The 20,558-nt window shown below is 47.2% G+C and overlaps 1 protein-coding gene across 3 annotated transcripts in view; it reads left to right on the top strand.

The window, feature by feature from the left end:
- The window catches only part of ST8SIA2 (ST8 alpha-N-acetyl-neuraminide alpha-2,8-sialyltransferase 2), a 29,419-nt gene extending 11,175 nt beyond the window's left edge, over positions 1-18,244 (top strand). Inside the window, exons 2-6 of one of the 3 annotated variants that reach the window (XM_088524939.1) lie at positions 3,346-3,408; positions 5,358-5,486; positions 6,107-6,268; positions 7,959-8,252; positions 17,812-18,244. In XM_088524939.1, the coding sequence (XP_088381065.1) occupies positions 3,346-3,408; positions 5,358-5,486; positions 6,107-6,268; positions 7,959-8,252; positions 17,812-18,097 (934 nt within the window). In that variant the 3' untranslated portion in view covers positions 18,098-18,244. Of the gene's footprint in view, positions 1-3,345; positions 3,409-5,357; positions 5,487-6,010; positions 6,269-7,958; positions 8,253-17,811 lie in introns of all 3 variants that reach the window. The other 2 variants (XM_088524821.1, XM_088524873.1) reach the window with 2 other exon arrangements.
- The last annotated feature ends 2,314 nt before the right edge of the window (positions 18,245-20,558 follow it).

Genomic DNA, 20,558 nt, shown 5'->3' with positions numbered 1-20,558 from the left:
TGTGGGGCTGCCTTTACAATCAGACTGATAACACCTAGATTAATAAGGCAATTCAATCTAAACATCATGTAGCCCTAGGAAGCTGTTCAAAATCAATGCCTATCTGTGCAATTTTAATCAAGGTTGGTCTTTACCTTTTGATGCCAAGAGATTTGCAACTGTAGGTCAGCAGAGGTAAAGTAAAATGGGCTGACACTTTTAATTTTTAACTCTTCCTCTTAATTAGTGCCTTCCATTTCTTAAAGCTTTTCTCTTCTGAGGCAACGGAAAGGAGGTGGAAGGGAGTATTTTTTTTTGCCTGTGTTGGTAATTATGAGTATTGCAGTCTTCAGAAAATATTGAGCATGGCTAACCTACAGGTATTTGGAACAACAGGTTTGCCTGACTGGTACCGATTGGACGCTGAGCAAGGTGTTGCCTGACAGGGCGGTATACCCCAAATATCACAATTACTGTATGCATCACACTTGACTTACAAAGGGAGATTTTAAGGGAAGTGTCCAAAAGCTGCAGTGTGGGACTGAAAGGGCCAAAGGCCAATGGCCAGGATGTCACAAGAGCCTTTTAGGATTCCCTAGACCAGCTGAGACCCTTAGCCAAGTCTCATGTCCCAGCTACAGGCAGTATCTGTGACTCAGAGACAGGCTGAGAAAGCCGTGACACCGGCTTGGCACAGGGAACAGTAGCCATGGCAGCATCTCAGGTGCCTGCTGAGAGCCTCTTCCTCCTTCATGCCAGATGCTGGCCTGCAGCGGTGGCCGTGACCAGTGTCACCCAGACAGGGTCTGCTGGGTCAGAGGGACCATAGGGGAGGGAGGACAGCGTTGAAGCTGTAAGTGGATAAATGTTTGCTTTGCTACCTTGTGTGGCCCCTTTCTGACCTTCATGGGAGACACCACCAAGCTAGGGGGAAATATTGGTGGGAGAGCATCTCTGCAGCCCCCCTGCATGGGCTCAGTGAGGCCAGGTTTGCTTTTTCCTCAGATTTGTGAGCGTTGAATCTACCCCCTCAAGGAAAGCTTATGAATATTGGTGCAATGCGTGTGGGAATGAGTTGAAGGAGCAAGAAGGCTCTGAAGGCCAGGCTGGCTCACACTCCTGCCCATCACTAGACACTCTGTCCTGAAGCATCTGGGTCATTCACTGGAGAGACATCTCCACGTAGCTCATGGGGGAGAGGGCATGAAGAGAAGCGTTGATCTGTCTGACATTTGTAATCCTCTTGCTGCAGAGGTGCTTTGAGTGCCTGCAAAGTGGACTCAAGTCCCACTTTGTCACTGGAAATGTCTTGTGCCTCAGTTGGGAGAATAGCAAAGTGGGCGAGCCTAGTGCCACTGTGCAAGTGTGTCCTGCTCCGTTTGCATTTTGAAAAATTTTTGGTTTCTGCAGTGGAACAATAAAGATGCCCTTTGACGGGCTGCGTGGCTGTGCTACCGGCAAGCAGGACATCCAGACAGCCTGCCTGCCTCCCTTCTCCATAGCCTCCAGAAATGGAGCGCACTGAGGGATTTGCTCTGTGCAGCAGCTGGACCTCGTCACATTCAGCATCCCAAGCTGTTGAAACTAGCCTGGATTTCAGGAAGAGACATGCACAGACCTGTCGCCTGGGGCATCTAAAGCTAAACTGGATAAATACATTTGAATAATACCTTGTGATGTCTAGGACCAGTCCTGCCATGGCCAGAAAACATGGAAGAGGTGGGCCCTAACAGGTCTTCTCCACTTTATAATTTCTGTGACTTCCCTTTCACAGAGACAGTGAACCAGCACTTATTCAAGGAGTGTCATTTCTTTTTCTAAGCCCTTAATCCAGTCCCTATCTGTCTTACAGCAAGTGTGAAGGAGTGTGAATCCCATTTGGAAGGCTCCTTCAGAGGAGATGTGTTTGAGAGGATTGCGTGGTTTGCACACTAATCTGGCCGGCTCCCACACCCTGCGGCGAACCCGCCACAGCAGAGGCTTGTTAAATGCCAGCAGGTTTTAGGAATAAGCTCGTCTTGCTGTTCCCTCAATACACCAAAAATACCAAGCAACACACTGACTCTCAGGTTTGGCACGGGAATGAAGGCACTCGTGGAGAAGAAACCTCTCTAACCTGGCAGAAGATGGTCTCCCAGAGAGGCAGGAACAGGAGGACCATCACAGGGCCCAAAGCAGCATTTCCAAGGGTTTGATGTCACGTGGTACCAAGGGCTCAGCTCAGACTAACTGGAATTTGCATCACATCACCCAAGTCTGAACATATATATATATATATATTTGATGGTACCATATGTCCACACACCCTTATTTCTTTTTGTTTATGTCTTATGTATTTGGGATGATATTTCAGGACTGGTAGAAAAATAGGCCCCTGAGATACATTTCCATTAAAGTACATATTCCCAGATAACAATATTTCTGCTGGAAAAGAATTCATTTCTCTTGATGAGCATGTTCACTTGGGTATCTGTGCAATGGAGGCAATAAAACAGAGCAATGAGAGGGCCGGCGGTTAAAATGTGTCCAATTAGGAGCCCAGCTCCCTCTGAACATCTCCAGAAACTGGGAGACGAATTCTTTTTTCCCTTTTGAAAACAACAGGCTAAAGCAACAAACAACTAGATGCAGATCAATACTTGCATTTATTTTTCTTTTAACAGGATTGGCAAGTCATACGAGTGGCACTGGTTTCTGAAAGGGTTCTCAGGCTCCGTGGGGACTGGAACTGGGCCTCCACTGAGTTACTGGGAGCCAGGAGAAGGTGCACTACAAGGACAAGGGCTCTGCATATCACCCAGGAGGCAGGTGGCTTGTTTTGGGTGAAAATGAAGATTTGGGTTGGTCTCAACTGAAAGACCAAGCTAGAGACAGTGGCAGGAAGCCTAGCCAGATAATTTAGCTCATTCTGCAAATGAAAGAGACAGCAGAAGTCCCTTGGCAAGCTAGAGGTTGAGGAGAGAGCTCTTCTACACCCTGATACCACCTGATTTCTATATATACATATATTTAAAAAAGAGGCGGAAATGTATTTAATTCATTAATGCATAACCTGTAGACTACATGCTGCATTGATGACTGGGACCAGATGTCTGTGATGGCTGGTTGGAGAGCGTAGATATTATTAATTGGGCTGGTTAGGAGCTTTTTGACGGAATGGTTTCACGGTCACAGTAAGGTACCACTAACGAAGGATACGAAAAGCCCTTCCCAGGCATCGGGACGTCTCCATCCTAGACGAGGTGGAGCGGCTGGCGCAGCCATATCTACGTTTGGAGCTCATCAGAGCCGGATCTTTTGACTGGTGAACAATGCTCTGCAAAGAGGAGCTGGGTTTATAAATAATGCATTTCCTTTGTCTTGCAGGAGTTCTGGAGGCAGAGGTACAATCAGATCAGCTGTGAACAGCTTACATAGCAAATCTAATAGGTTTGTAAATTAGATTTTGTGTTCATTTGTTTTTGCTGTAAGGCAGCTATTAATCTGCTTCTCCTCTTCGGTGGATAGTGCTGTTCTTATTTAGCAAATGTATCTGTTTCTTTTCACTTCTGCTTTGCATTTTCTTAATCGTTTCCCCCCCTTCTTCCCCCAGCTCAGTGTAATAATCATTTGCAAATAACCAAGGATCTGCAAGCTGCTGTGATTGAGAGAATGGGGAAGAGAGAGTTACTTATTGTGAAAATAAGTCAGTGATAGAGTTGCCATTTTTGTAGTTTTACTATGTGCTGTTAGTAAAGAAACAGCTTTCTTTGACATCAGAACTTCGTTTGGTTTTATTATAATTCAGTTCAGTAACATTGCTCCATTGCATAGAGTTTTGTGACATCACAGCTTCATTTGGAGTCCTTCTGTGTTATTTTAAAATGATTTCATGTCATTCTGAGAATACAAAGAAACATAATTTCGGAGTTTAGTGACACCATTCAAAAAAAAAAGTGCCATTCTGTGATGAGGTCACAACACATAAACAAAACAGAGGAAATGTTATGGGCACAAACAGAAAAAACAGTTATTTGCAAGGTTTCTTTACCAGATTTCCTTTTGGATTTTTGAAACCTTATAAATAAACTTTGCAAGACACCAGCTTAAATGGCAAAATGCAGGACTGATAACAACCTCAACTGCCAGCTGCTGGGGAAGGTGCATTAGCATTTTGTACACATGAACCCACACGAGGACCCTGGCAGCTGGCGCTCATAGACACATTCCCTTTCCTTTCTAAACCATTACGCAGCCTGAGCCCCAAAGAGCCATCCCACAGCACGCAGCCTGCCTGGGCATGGAGTCACACCAGGAATGGCACCACTGTCCCCGTCTGCCTGTTGCTCCTTGGCAGCCCCTTCTCTCTCTGTCCCCTCTAGCTTTTATTTCCCTCCATGGGGTTTACGTGCTGCTTATACATCTATTTATTTACAAACTGTTCCCCAGGTGGAAAAGGCCCTTTCCTTCGCGGAAGGAGATTCCCTTTAGCTGTCAGCAGCTGCTCTGACTGTGTATTTTTCAGAGCGCTCTGAAGTGTGAAGGTTTTTGGGGGCTGCAGACACACGTGCTGCTTCCTGATGAGATGCTTGGTTATTCTCTTTGGAGGGCGGATGGCTGAAATCAAATATTCAGAGGCTCCCTTAATTTATGCCATTTGATGTAAATTGCACTGAAGTGCTGGGGCTTATTTGCTTCCTAGCACAGGGATTAAAACCCGGGATCTCCCAGCGATCAGCACCAAACTGCAGCATGACGGTGTCTTTCACTTCCTAGTTCCCTTCATCATTTCTGGGCCTGGGACAGACAAGAGATACAATAAAATTCTGTCCTTCTAAAGGGGAAAAATAAAGTTATAGGAATGGCAGTCCTTTGCTGTTTATTATGGGGTGCTGGTAGATGAGACCCAATATCACAAAGAGCACCCCACAGCTTGGCTGGATTTGTTTCTCCTTTGGGTGAAATCAAGGGGTTTCTTTGGATGTGCAGGTGGAACCACAATGGTGGCAACCACTGCCTGTGTATAAAAGCTGTTGGTGAAATTTGGGTCCCTGTGGGGCTTAGTGGTGTTTTGCTTGCAAGTGCACGTGCATGTGCGAATCTCTCCTTGCAGAGCCTGCCTGTGTTTTTGCATGCATGCATTTCACCATCTTGATATTTAAGACTGTATTTTATGTAAACCTGTGTTTGACTGTGAGTCTGTGTTTGTGGAAGAAAGCAGGTATTTAAGGATTTGTATGTGCTTAAGCGTAGCAAAATATGAATACGCTTTCTCTCCTTGCTTAGGTAATAACTACAGTTTTTCTTTTCTGAAGAAGTTTGGGTTTCAGCAGCCACAGAGTGATTAGAAATGCCATCGGGATGCTAACGGATCCTGTCTCTGTCTTTCTTTTCTGTAGAGCTGAAGTAGTAATAAATGATTCTTCGTCTCCCGCTGTTGTTGACAGAAGTAATGAAAGCATTAAGCACAACATTAAACCAGCCCCATCCAAATGGAGCCACAACCAGACACTCTCTTTGAAGATCAGGTACTGGTAATTACCTATAGGACAGGAGACAGATTTGGTCCTCTCCAGTGCAAGCTGGCAAATTGCCTCTGTATATCATCTAAAGAAGTCAGGAAAGAAATAAAAGGTTTATCGCCCGCTGAGCTAGACTTCATATGTGTAAGCGATCGCTTGGAAATGAATTCCCATCTGAACCAGCTGGGCTTGGACTGAAGAAAAACACGGAGCACTTGAGCCCCCCAATTCCAGGTCAAGTCTGACAGGGACCAGCTATACCAGCCTGCCCTGGAGAGGGGTTATGAGGAAAGGGTGCGCATTAAGATGGAGATATTTTACCAGCCTGCCTTGGGAGGGGGTATTTGCACATTATTCCTGCAGGGAATAGGCTCCCAGAGGCCATTCCTGGGCTTTGGTCTGCTTTGCAATCAGTCATCAAGCTGGGGAGCAAGGAGAGGTGGGAGGAAAGAGTTCGTCTCATGTAGAGACCACGTCGTGAGTTGTCTCTGAACCTGACCTGAAGGGGCTGTTTTCACTCCTGTCCTTAGGAAACAAATCTTGAAGTTCCTGGATGCAGAGAAGGACATTTCGGTGCTGAAGGGGACGCTGAAGCCCGGGGACGTCATCCACTATGTCTTTGACAGGGACAGCACCATGAACGTGTCCCAGAACCTCTACGAGCTGCTGCCCCGCACGTCCCCCCTGAAGGGCAAGCAGTTCCCGACCTGTGCCATCGTGGGCAACTCGGGGGTCCTGCTCCGCAGCGGCTGCGGCCCCGAGATCGACGCGCACAGCTTCGTCATACGGTAAGGGCCACCCAGAGCCACCACCGAGTTCCCCCAGCGCCCTCGCAGGTGCACACGTCCTTGCAAAGGTCTTTTCCAAGCGCATCCTGTGTTTGTCCATGCACTTGCCTCCCGGTGGGCACAAGCTTGGCTCTTCCCCGCATCCCCTCCACATCCCCTGGAGCGTTGGGAGCCCCATGGCACCCGGGTCCTGTGTGCTGCTCTGCCCAGCCTAACACTGCGATCGCTTGGGCCGATGCTGCCGCGAATGCCCGTCCTGCTCCTGGGCACGCTGCAGTCACCGGGGAAGAGGATGGAGGGAGAGGGATAACGTCAGCCCCTGCCCTGCAGTGAAACCCAGCCTACCTGGCTGCCGGCAGCTCCATCCAGCCCTTCGGGGTGGTTCCTGCACAGTACGTGACACTAAGTCTAACAAAAACCAGGAAAGGAAAAAGTAGCTCCTTGCAGTTCTGGCAAAGTCCTGCCTTCAAAATCCCAGGGAAAAACCTTTACTTGGTGTAACTCAGAGCGGGAGTGGGGTTTTGGGTGACTCCTCCCTAGCCAGGTATAGCAGTGCTGATGTTAGCACATTAGCTGACCCTTCACTTGGTGCTTCATCTGCTTGAGGGGGGTTTGCTCTGCGCAGCCTTTTTGGCAGGGCTGGTAATGGCAACCCCCTCCTGCTGATATTGTTACCACTGCTGGTGCCAACCTCTGCTGCTTTTCCCCACTGTGAGGGAGAAGAGGGACTTTCTCATTGTTTGGAAAAGCCATTTCACATCAGCAAACCTTGGAGGCTTGTTGCGAGGGGTTATTTTCTAACTCTGCACCAGCAGAGACACAGATCCAAATAAACCCACCCACTACATACCAAAATTACACACTTTGTAAGTGCTACCCCAGAGATATACATGTGCATTTGCTGGCATACTGATGAACAAGGACTTATATATTAAGTCCATATATTAAATTACCAAGTCGGAGCCCTCCAATCCACTGCAAAGACTTCTCTCTCCTACTCCTCAATGATCACTGCTCCTGTTCTTGGTGCCCCCATGGAATAGATGGTGCATGAGCACCTTTTCGGGACCACCAAGCAGTGTCTAGGGATGTGGAGCCAAGGCTCCCTTAACATCTTTGCTGCGCATTTGCCCAAAGAGTGATAATCAAAAGGAATTTTATGTTGATGAACTAATGACCATAGAACCATAGAACGCTTAAGGTTGGAAGGGACCTCTAGAGGTCATCTAGTCCAACCCCCCTGCACACGCAGGATCACCTAGAGCACGTGGCACAGGACTGCGACCATTGCTAATAGTTTGATTCTTCCATCCTCATCATTTTATGGACACTGTAGATGTTCGTGATGATTCTGGGCTCTGCTTGTCGCTGTGCAGACAGCCCATGCTCTAAGGGACTTGCTCATAGCTCCGGGAGTGCTTAGCCAAGAGATCAGCCCAGGTCCAGACCCGCTGTGCAGCTGAGCTGTCCACAGAGCCTGTGTGAGAGCCCTGCCAGGGCTGCAGTGAACCACGGGGGAACGTGGCAGAGATCTCTCCAGCTGCTGCCTGGGCCGAGGATGCTCTGTGACTATGCAAAGGTGTCAGTGTCCTTTCCCCAGCCCCAACTTTTGGCATCAAACACCCCCAATGTTTGTTATTGCCCTCTCTGAAGTCCTCTTTAAAGGGCTATTCAGTGTTTCCCCTTGCAGGTGCAATCTGGCCCCTGTGCAGGAATACTCGCAGGACGTGGGCACCAAGACGGACCTGGTGACTATGAACCCTTCTGTCATCCAGCGGGCCTTCGAGGACCTGGTGAACGAGACCTGGCGAGAGAAGCTGCTGCAGCGCCTGCACAGCCTCAACGGCAGCATCCTCTGGATCCCAGCCTTCATGGCCAAGGGCGGCAAGGAACGAGTGGAGTGGGTGAACGAGCTCATCCTGAAGCACCACATCAACGTTAGGACTGCCTACCCCTCGCTGCGCCTGCTGCATGCTGTCCGAGGGTGAGGGAATTTCTGATGTGCTTGTAGCCAGGATTTCACAAGCTCCTTGAGCAACAGAGCCAGTGGGTTGTGCTGGAGGCAAACGCCACAATCTGCTTCTTTCTGCAGCCTGTGGGGAAGACTTCATGGGCAAAGGCTGGTCCCTAGATGAGGGCTGGAGACTACCTTGCAAGCTCTGCCCTTTGAGCATAAGGTCTTTTAGCCATGAAATATAGTGAGCCAATAAACCTTTCACTGAAGTCTGTCAATGCTTTGCTGGCTATAAGCCTGGATTTCAGACCATGACAACTCCCAGACCTGCAGTTGAGCCTTTCCTTGGAGAAACCTGTGTGTGTGTGTGCTGGTTAGCTGAACCAGTGACAGAGTTTGTCACCATGTGCTTGAGTCATGCACGTGGGTCTCACACAGCTTCCCACACCAGCAAGCTCTTTGCAGCCGGGAGAGCTCAGCAGTGACAGAGGGCTGAGGAGTGTTGGCTGGTAGCCTGTGTGCTACTACAGTGCTAATTACACTGCTAATCTTAAACGAGGGGCCCAGCAGGGAGGGACCCACAGGTGTACTCAGGCATTGATCCTGCTAATCAAGTAAATAGATTTAGGTGTGGTAAGTGGATTTACTGGGTGGGGAAGCAGTTGTATTTCAGCTTTTTCATTGCTAAGGCAGGTGTGTGGAAAGACCACGTGCAATGGGGGTAGCGGGGAGGATATCAGGGAGTTTATAAAAGAACGGGAGCTGCAGCAGTGATGCTTTGATGTGCGTGGAATTGGGATGAGGTAGCCTCTACTTATTTCTCTGGGGAGTAAGTCATAATTAATTAGGCAATTAGGGGAGTGGTGTGCAGGAGCAGACAGACTTATTTTGGATGGTTAAGCAGCAGCCTCTTTATAGCCAAAGTTTTCTTCTCTGATCTTGTCTTGACCCTGTTGCTTACTCCTGGGTTGGGAATTCATTCGGGGTGTGATGTTGGCACCCCTGAGCCTTAGCCTTAATGTTTCTTGGTTACTTTGAGGATTTCTTTCCCTTGTGCACCTCCTAGCTGGAGCTTTTCCCAGCCCTGACTACAAGTTGGTGCAGGGGATGGACACAGGACAGAACCTGGTAATATATTTTGGGCTGTTTCCAACATGAGCAAGGGGAAGGTGGATCTACATGAAGTGCAGATCTGCAGGCAGCCACCTGAGCAGGCTGGGAGGGATGGAGATAAATCCCAGGCAGAACAGTAATGCATGGCAAGCTGTCTCCTTCCCTGGTGTTTGTGGGCTCCTTGGGCCTGTGTGGCATATTGGAGAACACCTTGGCTTTGAGGTGAAAAAGAGGGAAGGAACAGATCCCACAGCTCATACAAGGAAGGAAAAATATAACCTAAATTCTGAGCTATTTCTAGGTGTAATTGACTTTCATCTGTCAAAATAGAATTAAGCTCTTGTAATAAGCCCTTTAAATCAACAGGCTGCTAATCCTATGTTGGCAACAATTTGGAGTGCCAAAATACTTCCTGCAGGAAGTTTTTCAGAGAGTTGGGCAGGTCACTGGCTTTCCTGAGGAAGGAGAGGACTCCTCCTTTAGCATCTCAGTAGTAGAACTTTAACTTGTGGTACCATCCTGGCCTCTTGCGCTGCTAAAAGGAGTGTGGGCAACACTGCAGTCCAGGTGAGTCTTTGGCATGAAAAGAAGGTGCATAGAGGCTCATGTGCCCTCACTGGAGACCAGCTGGTACAGGGTTGCTCCCTGGTGCAGCTTCTGCAGGGTGGTCACCAGCAGCTTTTGGTGGTGATGCTGTCTGTCCATGGGGGCTCTCATCTGTGTGGGGCTCTCAGGACTTCAGTGTCTCCCTGTGCACAGGGCAATGTGTACTGTCCCTTTGTGGCTGTGTCTTTCTTTTGTGCATGTTAATGGCAATGAAGGGTCCCATGGGATCACATGCAAAGAGCAAGCCTCTTCTGAAAGGCCTCTGGGGCCCAGAGTGGAGCCATCAGGCCAGCAAGTGAGGAAAACTAGCCCATGTTGGGGGGTGCCCAGGATGCAGCCCAGTGCTGCCACGTGGTCAGTCGCTGACTTATGCTGATGACAGGCTCCAACTACCTGGTCTGAGCCACAGCAGAGACCTTTGATCATCTTCTTTGGGCTAGTTGCCATGCTTTGGGGCCAGTGGAGTGGGGAAGGTGAGGCATGGCTTCTCTGAGCAAAGCAGTGTAAGATGAGAGAGCAAGCAGCTTGTGCTGAGCAGTGATAATTCAATTACAGCCACTAAAGCCAGCACTAATCCTCATCAAGGTTGCCCTCCAAGCCAAGGAAGCTACCGCCCAACCCGCTGTCCTGCTCCCTCTCATGCTTATCAGCCCAGTAGCAGGAGAACAAGGATGCCTACTGATTAACAATTATTTTAATTAAAACACTGCAGCATCCTCAGATAGCCAAAAGCAGTTCAAAGGCCTGCCCTGGTTGCTGTGACCCAGCCAAAGAGCTGAAGAGGTCCTGCAGGGCTGGGGAGCAAAGGGCTGTGCTAGAGGGGGAGCCGCATTTGACATTAACCCCTTACCTGGTGGGGCTTCCTTAGGTTTGAGCTCTGGGGTGGGTTTCACAGTGCTGATGTGAAGTATCTGATATCACAGTGCTGAACAGCTGATGAACTGGCTGAGAGGGACACGTGCTCTTGATACTGGGCAGGGAGTACCCATGGATTTGCCTTGACCATGAGCTCAGGATAATTCATGTGATGTCGTGTGTGGTGTAAAAGGATTTTTTTCTTATGATCAAACTGATGAGAACTGCTGGGAGCTTGCTTGCTTGTCTTCTATGGTACACTCTAACTCCTAGGATTACCCAGATGTTTTTGGGTAATGAACTTCTTGCTGCTTCAGGGATTTAGGCTCTGGCAACTTCCTTCTCTCTTCCGCTCTCTGTGTGTGACATGCCAATTTGCACTAGGTCTGTGAGCTGGTGATGGGTCTGAGATTGGTGAAATGAATGTTTTGTGGCATGTAGCAATAAATAATGCAGAAACACAGAAAATCCTTCTGCTTTACAGTTTCTGCAGTTGCAAAGTTGTCCCTTCCGGTCCTCTCTGGATAAAACTACCCTTGGTTTATAATATCTTCTAAGTTGACTTGGAAATCACAAAGAAACAAAGAGGTCTTTCAACCAACACACTTTTATATGTTATTTAAGAAGCAGCATTTTCTACAAAGACTAAGGTTATCTTAGCCAACCTCAATTCAGCTACAAAAGCTTTGCCTTTTTGCCACTTCTTTCAGTTCTGGTGAAATGCATTCTTGAATTCTTGACTCCTTGAATTGCTGTATGTATTATGCTACACTGATGAAGAGGTCTGCTTTTCACCTAGAGCAGGCTACGTTTCAGTGGCAATTGAACACTTCTTCCTCTAATTTGCAGGGTTTTTGGGGCACTTGTAGAGTGTGCATTGTTACAATAAGCAAAAAGGATTTGTTTTTGTTGTGCTTCTCAACATTTGAGAGACCACCGTCAGCTATGAGGATGCTTTAAATGTTTGCTGGTAGTCTTAGGGTTGATGACTGGCTAACGTATGGAGCAGGACAGATGTTCTTTTTATGCAGTCACACTCACCAGCTCCACTCCCCTTCTGCTGGGAGGGGAGAGGGCTGTAAATGTGTTGATGGAGCCGCTCTGAAGGAAACTGTGAAAGCCGTGAAATGGAATCACTACCTCAAGTGGATGCGGAAAAGCTCTGCTTGGGTTATGGGGCCAGCTTTTGGGGATGGTGCTAGTGCTGTGCGTTTCTGGAGTGCGTGACTTGCTTTGAGCAAGTCTGTAAAATGTCTCCTGAACAACTTGTCTGGTAAGTGGAAACTGGAACCGAGTGTTTGTCTCCGTGGCTGGAAAGCAAGCAAACCTTTATAACTCATCCTTTACTGCTGCCAAAAAGCCTTGTAATCCCCCTCACCAAGCAGCTTTTGTTAGAGGAATAACATTAAACGTGGGAAGCAGGGGAAAATTGTCTGGAGGTTTGGATATCACTCCTTGGAGAGAATTCATGAACACATTTCTGTTTCTAGTCTAGTGTTTCTGTCTAGTGTTTTTCACTATGTCCATCACAAGGATCTCTTGGCAGGAACAAATTCTAATCCCATAAGACTTTATTAAGACCTGCTTTAAAAAATAAATCAATAAATCTTACAGCTCCTTGGCTAGGTCTCCTATTAGGTTTTACATCCAAATAGCAGTGACAGTTTGTCACTCTGTGATGGCGATTGCCATGCTCGGAGTTTGTAGCTGGTGCAGTGCAGCAGTGTCCTGATGCCCAGCTGCACTACAGGTCCATGGCAGCCCGTACGGTCTGTGCTTGCAGACACTCTTGGAAGAGGGGATCAGCAGGACGTAAAGGGGACTCATCCCTACCTGCAATGTCTCCCTGGCTTCTCCCACCTATGCAGACTGAAGCTGCTTGTCACTGTTCCAAAGCCCTTCATAGACTCCCCTCTCCTTGCTCATCTTTGCTACATCAGCACCTAGGGACAGAGCCATCCTGGGATGCGAGACATCTCCTCCAGTGTTTGGGGTGTTACTTCTGGCTGAAGATTACTGTGTGTGGTGTATGCAGCCATAGTATTTGCATACTGAAGATGCTTAATTACCAATCCAGACAGCTTGTTCCAGTTAATTGGAAGGAAGATTTAGCCTTTTTATAAAATAAGGGGAAAGACAGAAGAAGAAGAGGAGAAAGAAGTAGAGTAAGCCTCTTCCTTGTGGCTTTCCCTTTCTTTTGGTTTGGAAAATATTTACTTTGTGTGTTTGAATACCAGATGTATTTCAAAGGATAATGCAGATCTCAGGGTCTGGATAAGGATAGAGTTACTCATCTATGACAGATCTTTAGTTCCTCAACATCGATTCATTTGTGCCAGGTTATTTAAACAAGACTCAAGCCAGGCATTGCAACTCAAGCTCTTTATACTCAGGCCATGTCTGGTTATAGATCTTGAGTGTGGCCTTTGTTCCGCCTGAAGATCAGGACCAGCTTTGAAATGCAGGTGCAGTTTTTGGAGTTGCAGGGATCTGAATGAGGACTTGAGCAGTTCAGGCCTGTTACAGATCCGACGCATGGCACTCCAGCCTTTTTTTGAAGATAACAGAGGAAAATGGATAGAGTGGGATCAGCAGAAGCCAGGTAGGTGGGTAACTGGTTGCTCCCTGTGTGCCAGTGTCTCATCTCTAGAGCTAAGGCAGCTGCATGTGCAGTGCACTATGCAGGTAACAGGACAGGGTCTGTCCCTGTGTGCTGGCACGGATATGAAATGCCTTCAGGAGACTCCAACCTCGTTCCTTGCAGCTGTGTTTTCCAGGAGTATTGGTGGGAGCAGGATGCATGTGACAGACTGATAACACCCTTCTGCCAGTCGAGGTCTAGCATGTCCAGAACAGCTGGTGTTGATATCACACTTTTACGAATAAGCTGCTTTAAAAGGGACTGAAGTTGCATTATTTCAATTATTCTAATTTTTAATGACTAAATAATATAGCTGATGCTGCTGAATCCTGCTTCCTTCATTGACCTGTGTTTCTTTTATTCATTTCATTAGCATGATGGATTTTCTGATAATTTTTCCTGGAGTTTAACCTTTAGCAGGAGGGTCCAAGTTACCTTAAAATTTTTTGGGCACATCAGGAAGTGATGTGCTGTGGGAAAAAAAAAATGATGGAAAATCGGTGGTGTTGTAGCAGTATCCTGAAAGAGTTGCATTTTTCTTTGTCTTGGGAGGGAATTGGGGGAAATATCACTGTGAAAACTTCTCACACTGCCCTGCGATCACTGCTGATATCTCTCTTGATGCTTGCTCTGTGTGGGTCAGATAGCTACCCTGTAAAGACAAACCAGACCACTTAGGCAGTAGCGTAAGACTCTTCAAGCTGCTGCTCTTGAAGCTGTCATCCTTGGCTGCCTTCAAGTGCTAGTTCAAGCAGTGCTGGTTCCTCCATCCAGGCTGCTTCCTTACAAATTATGGTCTTGATGGTACGATGGATACAGATGGAAAATGCTATCATGGCACTAAGCAAGACCTGCTTCAGACATTTTTTGCCTGGTTTCTGTTCATTGCTGCATCCTGCTTGGGTGTCAAACCATCTCTGTAGGCTACCTATGCCCCTGAGGGTTTACTACAGAAGTGATACAAGACTGGTTTGTGAAGGAAGCATCCACCCTTGGAAAGTGGCTCTGAAAAGGGAGCTATCAAGCTTCAGGATGACTCTTCAGGCCTCTGTTTTAATTGCTGTCTCTTTCCATAAAATGTTGCAGTTAATAGTTATGATGATTGGTGTAACCAATTTGGAAAATAATTACTGCCTGCTTCAAGATTATCTTTCCTCCTAATTAAAATCTTGGACCTCACATAATAAAGGTGTGCTGTTGACACAGCATCCCATGTGCACCCAGGCAACCTCATTGGGATTTACAGAATTAATTAGGTTTTATTTCCATCTCCAGCTGTTCCTGAATCAGGAACAGCACCAGGAATATGGACAATTTAAGTTGGCTGGTGGTAGGAGAAATGTTCCTGTGTAATTCCGGCACTCTTGTGACAAACTAGTTCTTAAAAAGCAATTCTCAGACCTCATTTGGGGATTTTCAACATTCACCTTGCAGGAAACAAATTGCGAGCACTGTCATATGGCCTAAGTTATGGTTTGGCCATTGTTTGGTGTTGTCTGTGCTGATGCATCTGGAAGAGCTGGAGTTGGCCACTACCTCTCAAAGGTTCAGCTGGAGGGATCTCCATCCTGGATGAAATATCTTGAGACTTGGAGAGGTCAGATCATTTCCCTCTCATGTCCACTACTGTAGTTAAAAGCTGCTTCTGAGCTGTACACTGACAAAAGGCTCAAACCTTCCAAAATATGGGTAATGGTTTGAAGGGCAATATATGATGCTGTAGAAGTGACTGATAGTGTTTTAACGTCTTAATTCTATGTCTGCAATAGAAGCAAATGGCCATAAAGGAGAAGAGAATATTTAAATTTTATTGTAAGAGTGTGCATTGTCATTGTAGTCTACTCCAATATCATTGAAGGATTATGAGTGCTCAGTAGCTGCATGTGCACACATGCTGGGCTTCAGATTGAACATGTTTTTTTTTTTGTCTTGGTGGGGTGGTTTGTGCGTGCTGGCTTGCAGAAAACAGTGTTCTTCTGTGTAGGGTACTTCTGACCACATTAATTTCATGCACAGGTATAAGGATGGTCTATGAGAAGGTAGCTATCTCTGGCAGACAGATGCGATGCTACCACTTCCCCACTTTCTGTTTGGGTAAAGCAAACAGAAAAATTAGAGCCAAGTCGGGATGAGCCTTCACTCCCTACCTGAATCCCAGGTATCTGCAAGGAGCTCTCCACTGCCGGTTCCTTCTGTGGGGAAAATGAGCATGGCAGGAATTCCTGTCCTTCCACTGCTCTTTCCATCCAGACTCTGAGTGCTGGGGCTGTTAAAGCAGACCTGTGCCTGGGACACACACAGCGTTTTGGTTGTCTCCCTTGCACAGGTTTCCCGTCATAATTGTGTCAAGGCTGTAGAGTGCTACTAGATTTTCTACAGACTCTGAGCAAAACCTGGAAATTAATACTCGTGGAAGGACAGGAGGTCACCATTAGGTTTGTGGGCTCCTCACAGCATATCTGATACTGTCAGGCCTTCTGAAGGCAGGTTAACACTAAGCTGGAAAATTGATAAAAGGAGTTTTAAGCCTAAAGCTTAAAAAGTGGGATAAATGCAGACATTTATGCCTTCCCCCAAAGCCAGCAGATTGATGTGACTTGGCACTTCTTCACAGGTAGCTTCCCTGCTGCACGAGGATTCCCTAATTCACAGTGTTAAATGGTTGCAATAATCTCCCATTTCTCCCCTCACAGTAGGGGTCTAAAACACTTACACATAAAGTAATAGAAGTAGGCTGTTTTATGGCTACCTGTAGGATAATGCTGCCTTTCGCATAGCAACAAGCTTTACTGCCTTGATAGTGCAATCCAGAAGGGATGGGGTGGCCCAATGTGGTGCCTCTGAGAAACTACTCCTCACTGCATCCTTCCCCATTTTCCTCCTCATCTTTCCTCAGTCGTGTTTTGCCAAAGCTGTAGACACTTAGACATTTCTGTGGTTTATTGGACACTAATAAACCCTGCCATCCACTATGAGGGAGCAAAATCTCCTTCCTACGTGTGCTCAGACAATAGTTCTGCTTCCAGTATTTGGTTCACCAGAAAGTCAGATTTTCCCCTTATCTGAGAACCAGTAAGTACATTTTGTGCCTTGGTTGCTAAATTTTAATGGCTTTCATGAAAAGCTAATTTGCAGGATTAAGGTTGTGATCTCCCTAGAGTTCCATCTGTCTAAAGTCCAGACCTCTCTGGAGCCCAGCTCAAAGCACTGAAAGGATGAATGAGCAGAAAGACCTGTCCTGTGGATCTGCATGAGGAGCTGGGACCCCAGTCACGATCCCAAAGCTCTGGGTGATTTCGCAGCAATACGGCTCAGTGTGCTCCACTTCTCTGTGACTTCTCTCCAAAGCCAGGGAGCCACCCCAGGCCCTTTGAAATACCTCTTACATCCAATCTTACACCCACCTTTCACCTACAGTGAACAGGCCCCACAGCAAGTGTTTTAACATGATTCCCACAAGGACTGGGAGCTGTTCCACCCCAGTCCTTCTCCTTTCTGATCTTGCTCTTCCAGAAGTATTTTCTGCTGAGCAAACTGGATAAATTTCCCAGTCAATAAAACAGCAGGCATTGGAAACTTATTACAGCTTGGTAGTATGATAGCTTTTCCTGGCTTCCCAAAATCTACCTGCTGGTACAGGTTCTGTCTGTACATCACTACAGGATGCCACCTTCCTGCCTGCCTTCTGCTGTCTCTCAAAAACTAATACACCTTTCAAGAGTGAAGGCACCTGTCCTCTGTATAACATATTACATATTGAATAACCTGTATTATATGTTGCGTGGTGAAATATTTTGATACAGGATCACGGTGGCAGTTGCTGGGGGTAATGGGAAAAGCAGTGTTTATTAGCTCTTTTAGCCTGGTAGCCCTTTATTCAAAGGCAAACATTTTTACAGCTCTGTTACATTTACTGTCAGAGTAAAATCTTCATGCATCAGTGAAAATCATTGGCTCTGTGTGCGAGCGTGTACGCTTCAAGGGCTTGCTAGAGTCTACTTGACATGTCTATGGTTTGGTCTATAGTATTGATCTCCTAGGTTGATTGGAAGATAATTGTAGGCTGAAGTGCTGAAGGCCACCCGTTGCAAGCAATTTGTTTTTCGTAAAGGATTGCAAAGCCATGAGATGCTTCAATGCCATAGCAACAAGTGTGATGCAACCGCTAGACAGAGAGCGGGAGATGCTTATTCATGAAGCAACCCCCAGAGAGGCTTTCTTGGCATGGAGAACTCTTCTGTTAGTCAGAAACCTCTCACTTTGAATCACCGGTGTATCTCAGGGGATGGCAAAAAGAAAGTGTAAGACGTGAGCTTCATGCGTGAGCCTGGCTGCGGAGGGAATAACACTGTTTTCTTTGCGCTCCCTTTCCAGGTACTGGCTCACAAACAAAGTGCATATAAAGCGACCGACCACCGGCCTCCTCATGTATACCTTAGCCACGCGCTTCTGCAACAGGATCCACCTCTACGGCTTCTGGCCGTTCCCTCTGGATCAGAACCAGAACCCAGTCAAGTACCATTACTATGACAGCCTGAAGTACGGCTACACCTCGCAGGCCAGCCCGCACACCATGCCCTTGGAGTTCAAAGCCTTAAAGACTCTGCACCAGCAGGGAGCCTTGAAGCTGACTGTGGGGGAGTGCGACGGGGCCACGTAAGGTGGCCTCCATGGCTCGTGTTCCTGCAGGCTACACAACCATGGGAGGAAGGGGAGGGGGAGGAAAGGACGAGTGGTGCCTAGTGGGGTTGGTTTTCTTTGTTCATGCGCAGAACAGTGACAAAAATATATATACGTGGTACCTATATATATTGACCTGAGTATTATAACTGTTTGGTGTTCACCAAGGAAGGGACAGGAGAGATGCAGGAGCATCTGAAGTGACTGGCCCTGGGCAGGAGACCTTGCCTTGGGCTTGCTAGGCTTGGAAGGATGTTAGATCTACGTCCAAAATGCGTGCAGATGACCTTGGTTTTTGAGGGTATGTTAGGTGATGGGTAAACGTTAAGCCTTGTGTCGTGACTGGTCCAAGGTTGGTAGTTAGTTTGTCTGGCCGAGAACGTCAGTGCTGGTGCTCTAGTAGGTCACGTTCTTGGCTCCGTGCCAATGGTGGGGATGGGGTAGGGGGGCTGGGGAGCGGGGTGGGCAGGGAAGGTTTGTTGGGAGCTCTCGTGGCCAAGGGCTGTCTGTGTGTCTTGGTGGGACCAGAGCAGGGCCATCTGCTGCCCGTAAGGGACTGTCTCCCAGCAAGTGGTGCTCAGCACCCATCAGTCACGTGCAGACCCATCCATCCAAACAGGCTTGGGTGCCTGTCAGCTGCTGGACTGTGAACACTGTCTTCTAAGCTGTGCCGAGGTGAACCGATCCCAGTGATATTGCTCTGGAAAAGGAGATGTGAGCGGTGGCTGCAAGGCCGGGCAGATGGTGAGGAGATGCTGGAGTGTGGCACGAAAGAGGTTTGCTGCCGCAAACCGGCACCATCAATTTTACGTGTCTTAGTGTGCCGGAGTGCGAGGCGTTCAGCATCTGTCAGGGCTCAGGAAAACCATAAGTACATTTAGCTCTTAATTCCCAAGTGCTACCTGCTAAGCAGCCTGCCTTCTTTCCCCCTCCGAAAATAACTGCTGAGATATTGGTGATAGGCCTGAGACCCACCCAAGCAGAAAGGCTGCAGGACTTAAAGGCACTTTGTCAAGCCTAAATAATTTATTTTCACTTCTCCCCAAAGCACTAGGGTACAGTGCTGTGCTCCTTAAAGCCCATCTGTCCTTTTATCAAGCTCCGATGACTTTTTACTCTGACAACTTGAGCAGGACGCCAGACATACCTAGATGGGATGCTTGCATAGTGACAATTGTCAGAAATAATTTTTTTTTTCCTATTTTTAAGAATGCCCATTGCGGGTGGAGGAAGAGAGTTCTTATGACCAAATTTGCTTTTCTCTAGATTCCTGAGTTTGCTTTGAGGGACGACGATAAATTGGTATAAATTGGTATGATTAGCTCATCTTGCTTGCCACTTCTGTAGCCTGTGCTGCTTATTTCCTTATTCACACTTGGTGCCAACATGCAGGTGAGCTGGGGTTTGCTGAGCACAGCTTGGGTTTAAATTCTGTGAGAGGCAATGGCAGGACAGAGCCGAGCCTTGGAGCAGCACTGCAATGCTTTTGTCACTAGGCTTTGTGATCTTTGTGCCTCTTTCTGTTGCTATTTTTTTAAGTACAAAAAGTGTAAATTTGGTGGTGGAAATCCCTGACACTGTCTCTTTAAAAACTAAGTGCTTTTAAGTGCTAAAAAGAAGAACTCTTTCATGTTTAGGGAACTGGAAACTACTGTACCCCTAGGAAGCTCCAGCTTGCTAATTAGTGTCAGACTAATGACTAAGATGCCTAAGATTAAGGTGTAAGCAACATTATAGTGGATAAATGTGGGCTAACCTGCCACAGGGGGAGGTTTTTTTCCAACTCTGGGAAATGATTTCCCTTTTTTTGCACTTTTTTTTAAAACTTTCTTTTATTTAAACGCACGACAAAGCTAAATCTGGCTGTGAGCATCAGTCTAAGTTGTTGGTGTTTCCTGAGATAGGAGGAGACAGAGTGTAAAGCTGCAAAATGAAATTAGCGCTGCAATCATGGGGAGCTTCACCTGATTCAGGAGCATTAAGACGGATGATTCCCTAGTTTGTCCCCTGTGGGAGGAGGATGAGGCTAGAGATGAAGCCGTAGGGCTGTACAAGTCAGCTGTTGTATTGAGGGGCTTGGGCCAAGGTACTGATTGCTGTTAGCAAACCTTCTTTTTAAATAAAAAAATACAAGAAATGAAATAAATGTGCTTATTTTAATTTTTACTATTTATAATTGATGAGGGAGGTGAGAAGCAGGGCACAACGAATAAAATGCTATGCGAGCAAATGCACGTGGGAAGATTGGGTAACCTGCTCTGCTTGCAAGGGAGGGAGGAAGACTTGGAAGGGAGCAGGTCATCCACCCACGTGGCAGCGTGAGATGAGCATCTGTGCCCTGCTGCAGGGCCGTCCTAAGTGTCCAAGATAGTTGTCATTCGGGTTGCAAAGAATTCCGGGCAGGATCTAACAGCAGCAGCCCTAAGGTGTTAGAAGGGCAG

The sequence above is a fragment of the Tinamus guttatus genome, unplaced genomic scaffold (assembly GCF_059628265.1).
Source record: "Tinamus guttatus ecotype Peru unplaced genomic scaffold, ASM5962826v1 Tinamus_guttatus_pri_ptg000004l, whole genome shotgun sequence".
In the NCBI taxonomy this organism is placed as follows: Eukaryota; Metazoa; Chordata; class Aves; order Tinamiformes; family Tinamidae; genus Tinamus; species Tinamus guttatus.
The sequence above is the reverse complement of the archived record's forward strand: the minus strand, read 5'-3'. Positions and strand labels throughout refer to the sequence as shown.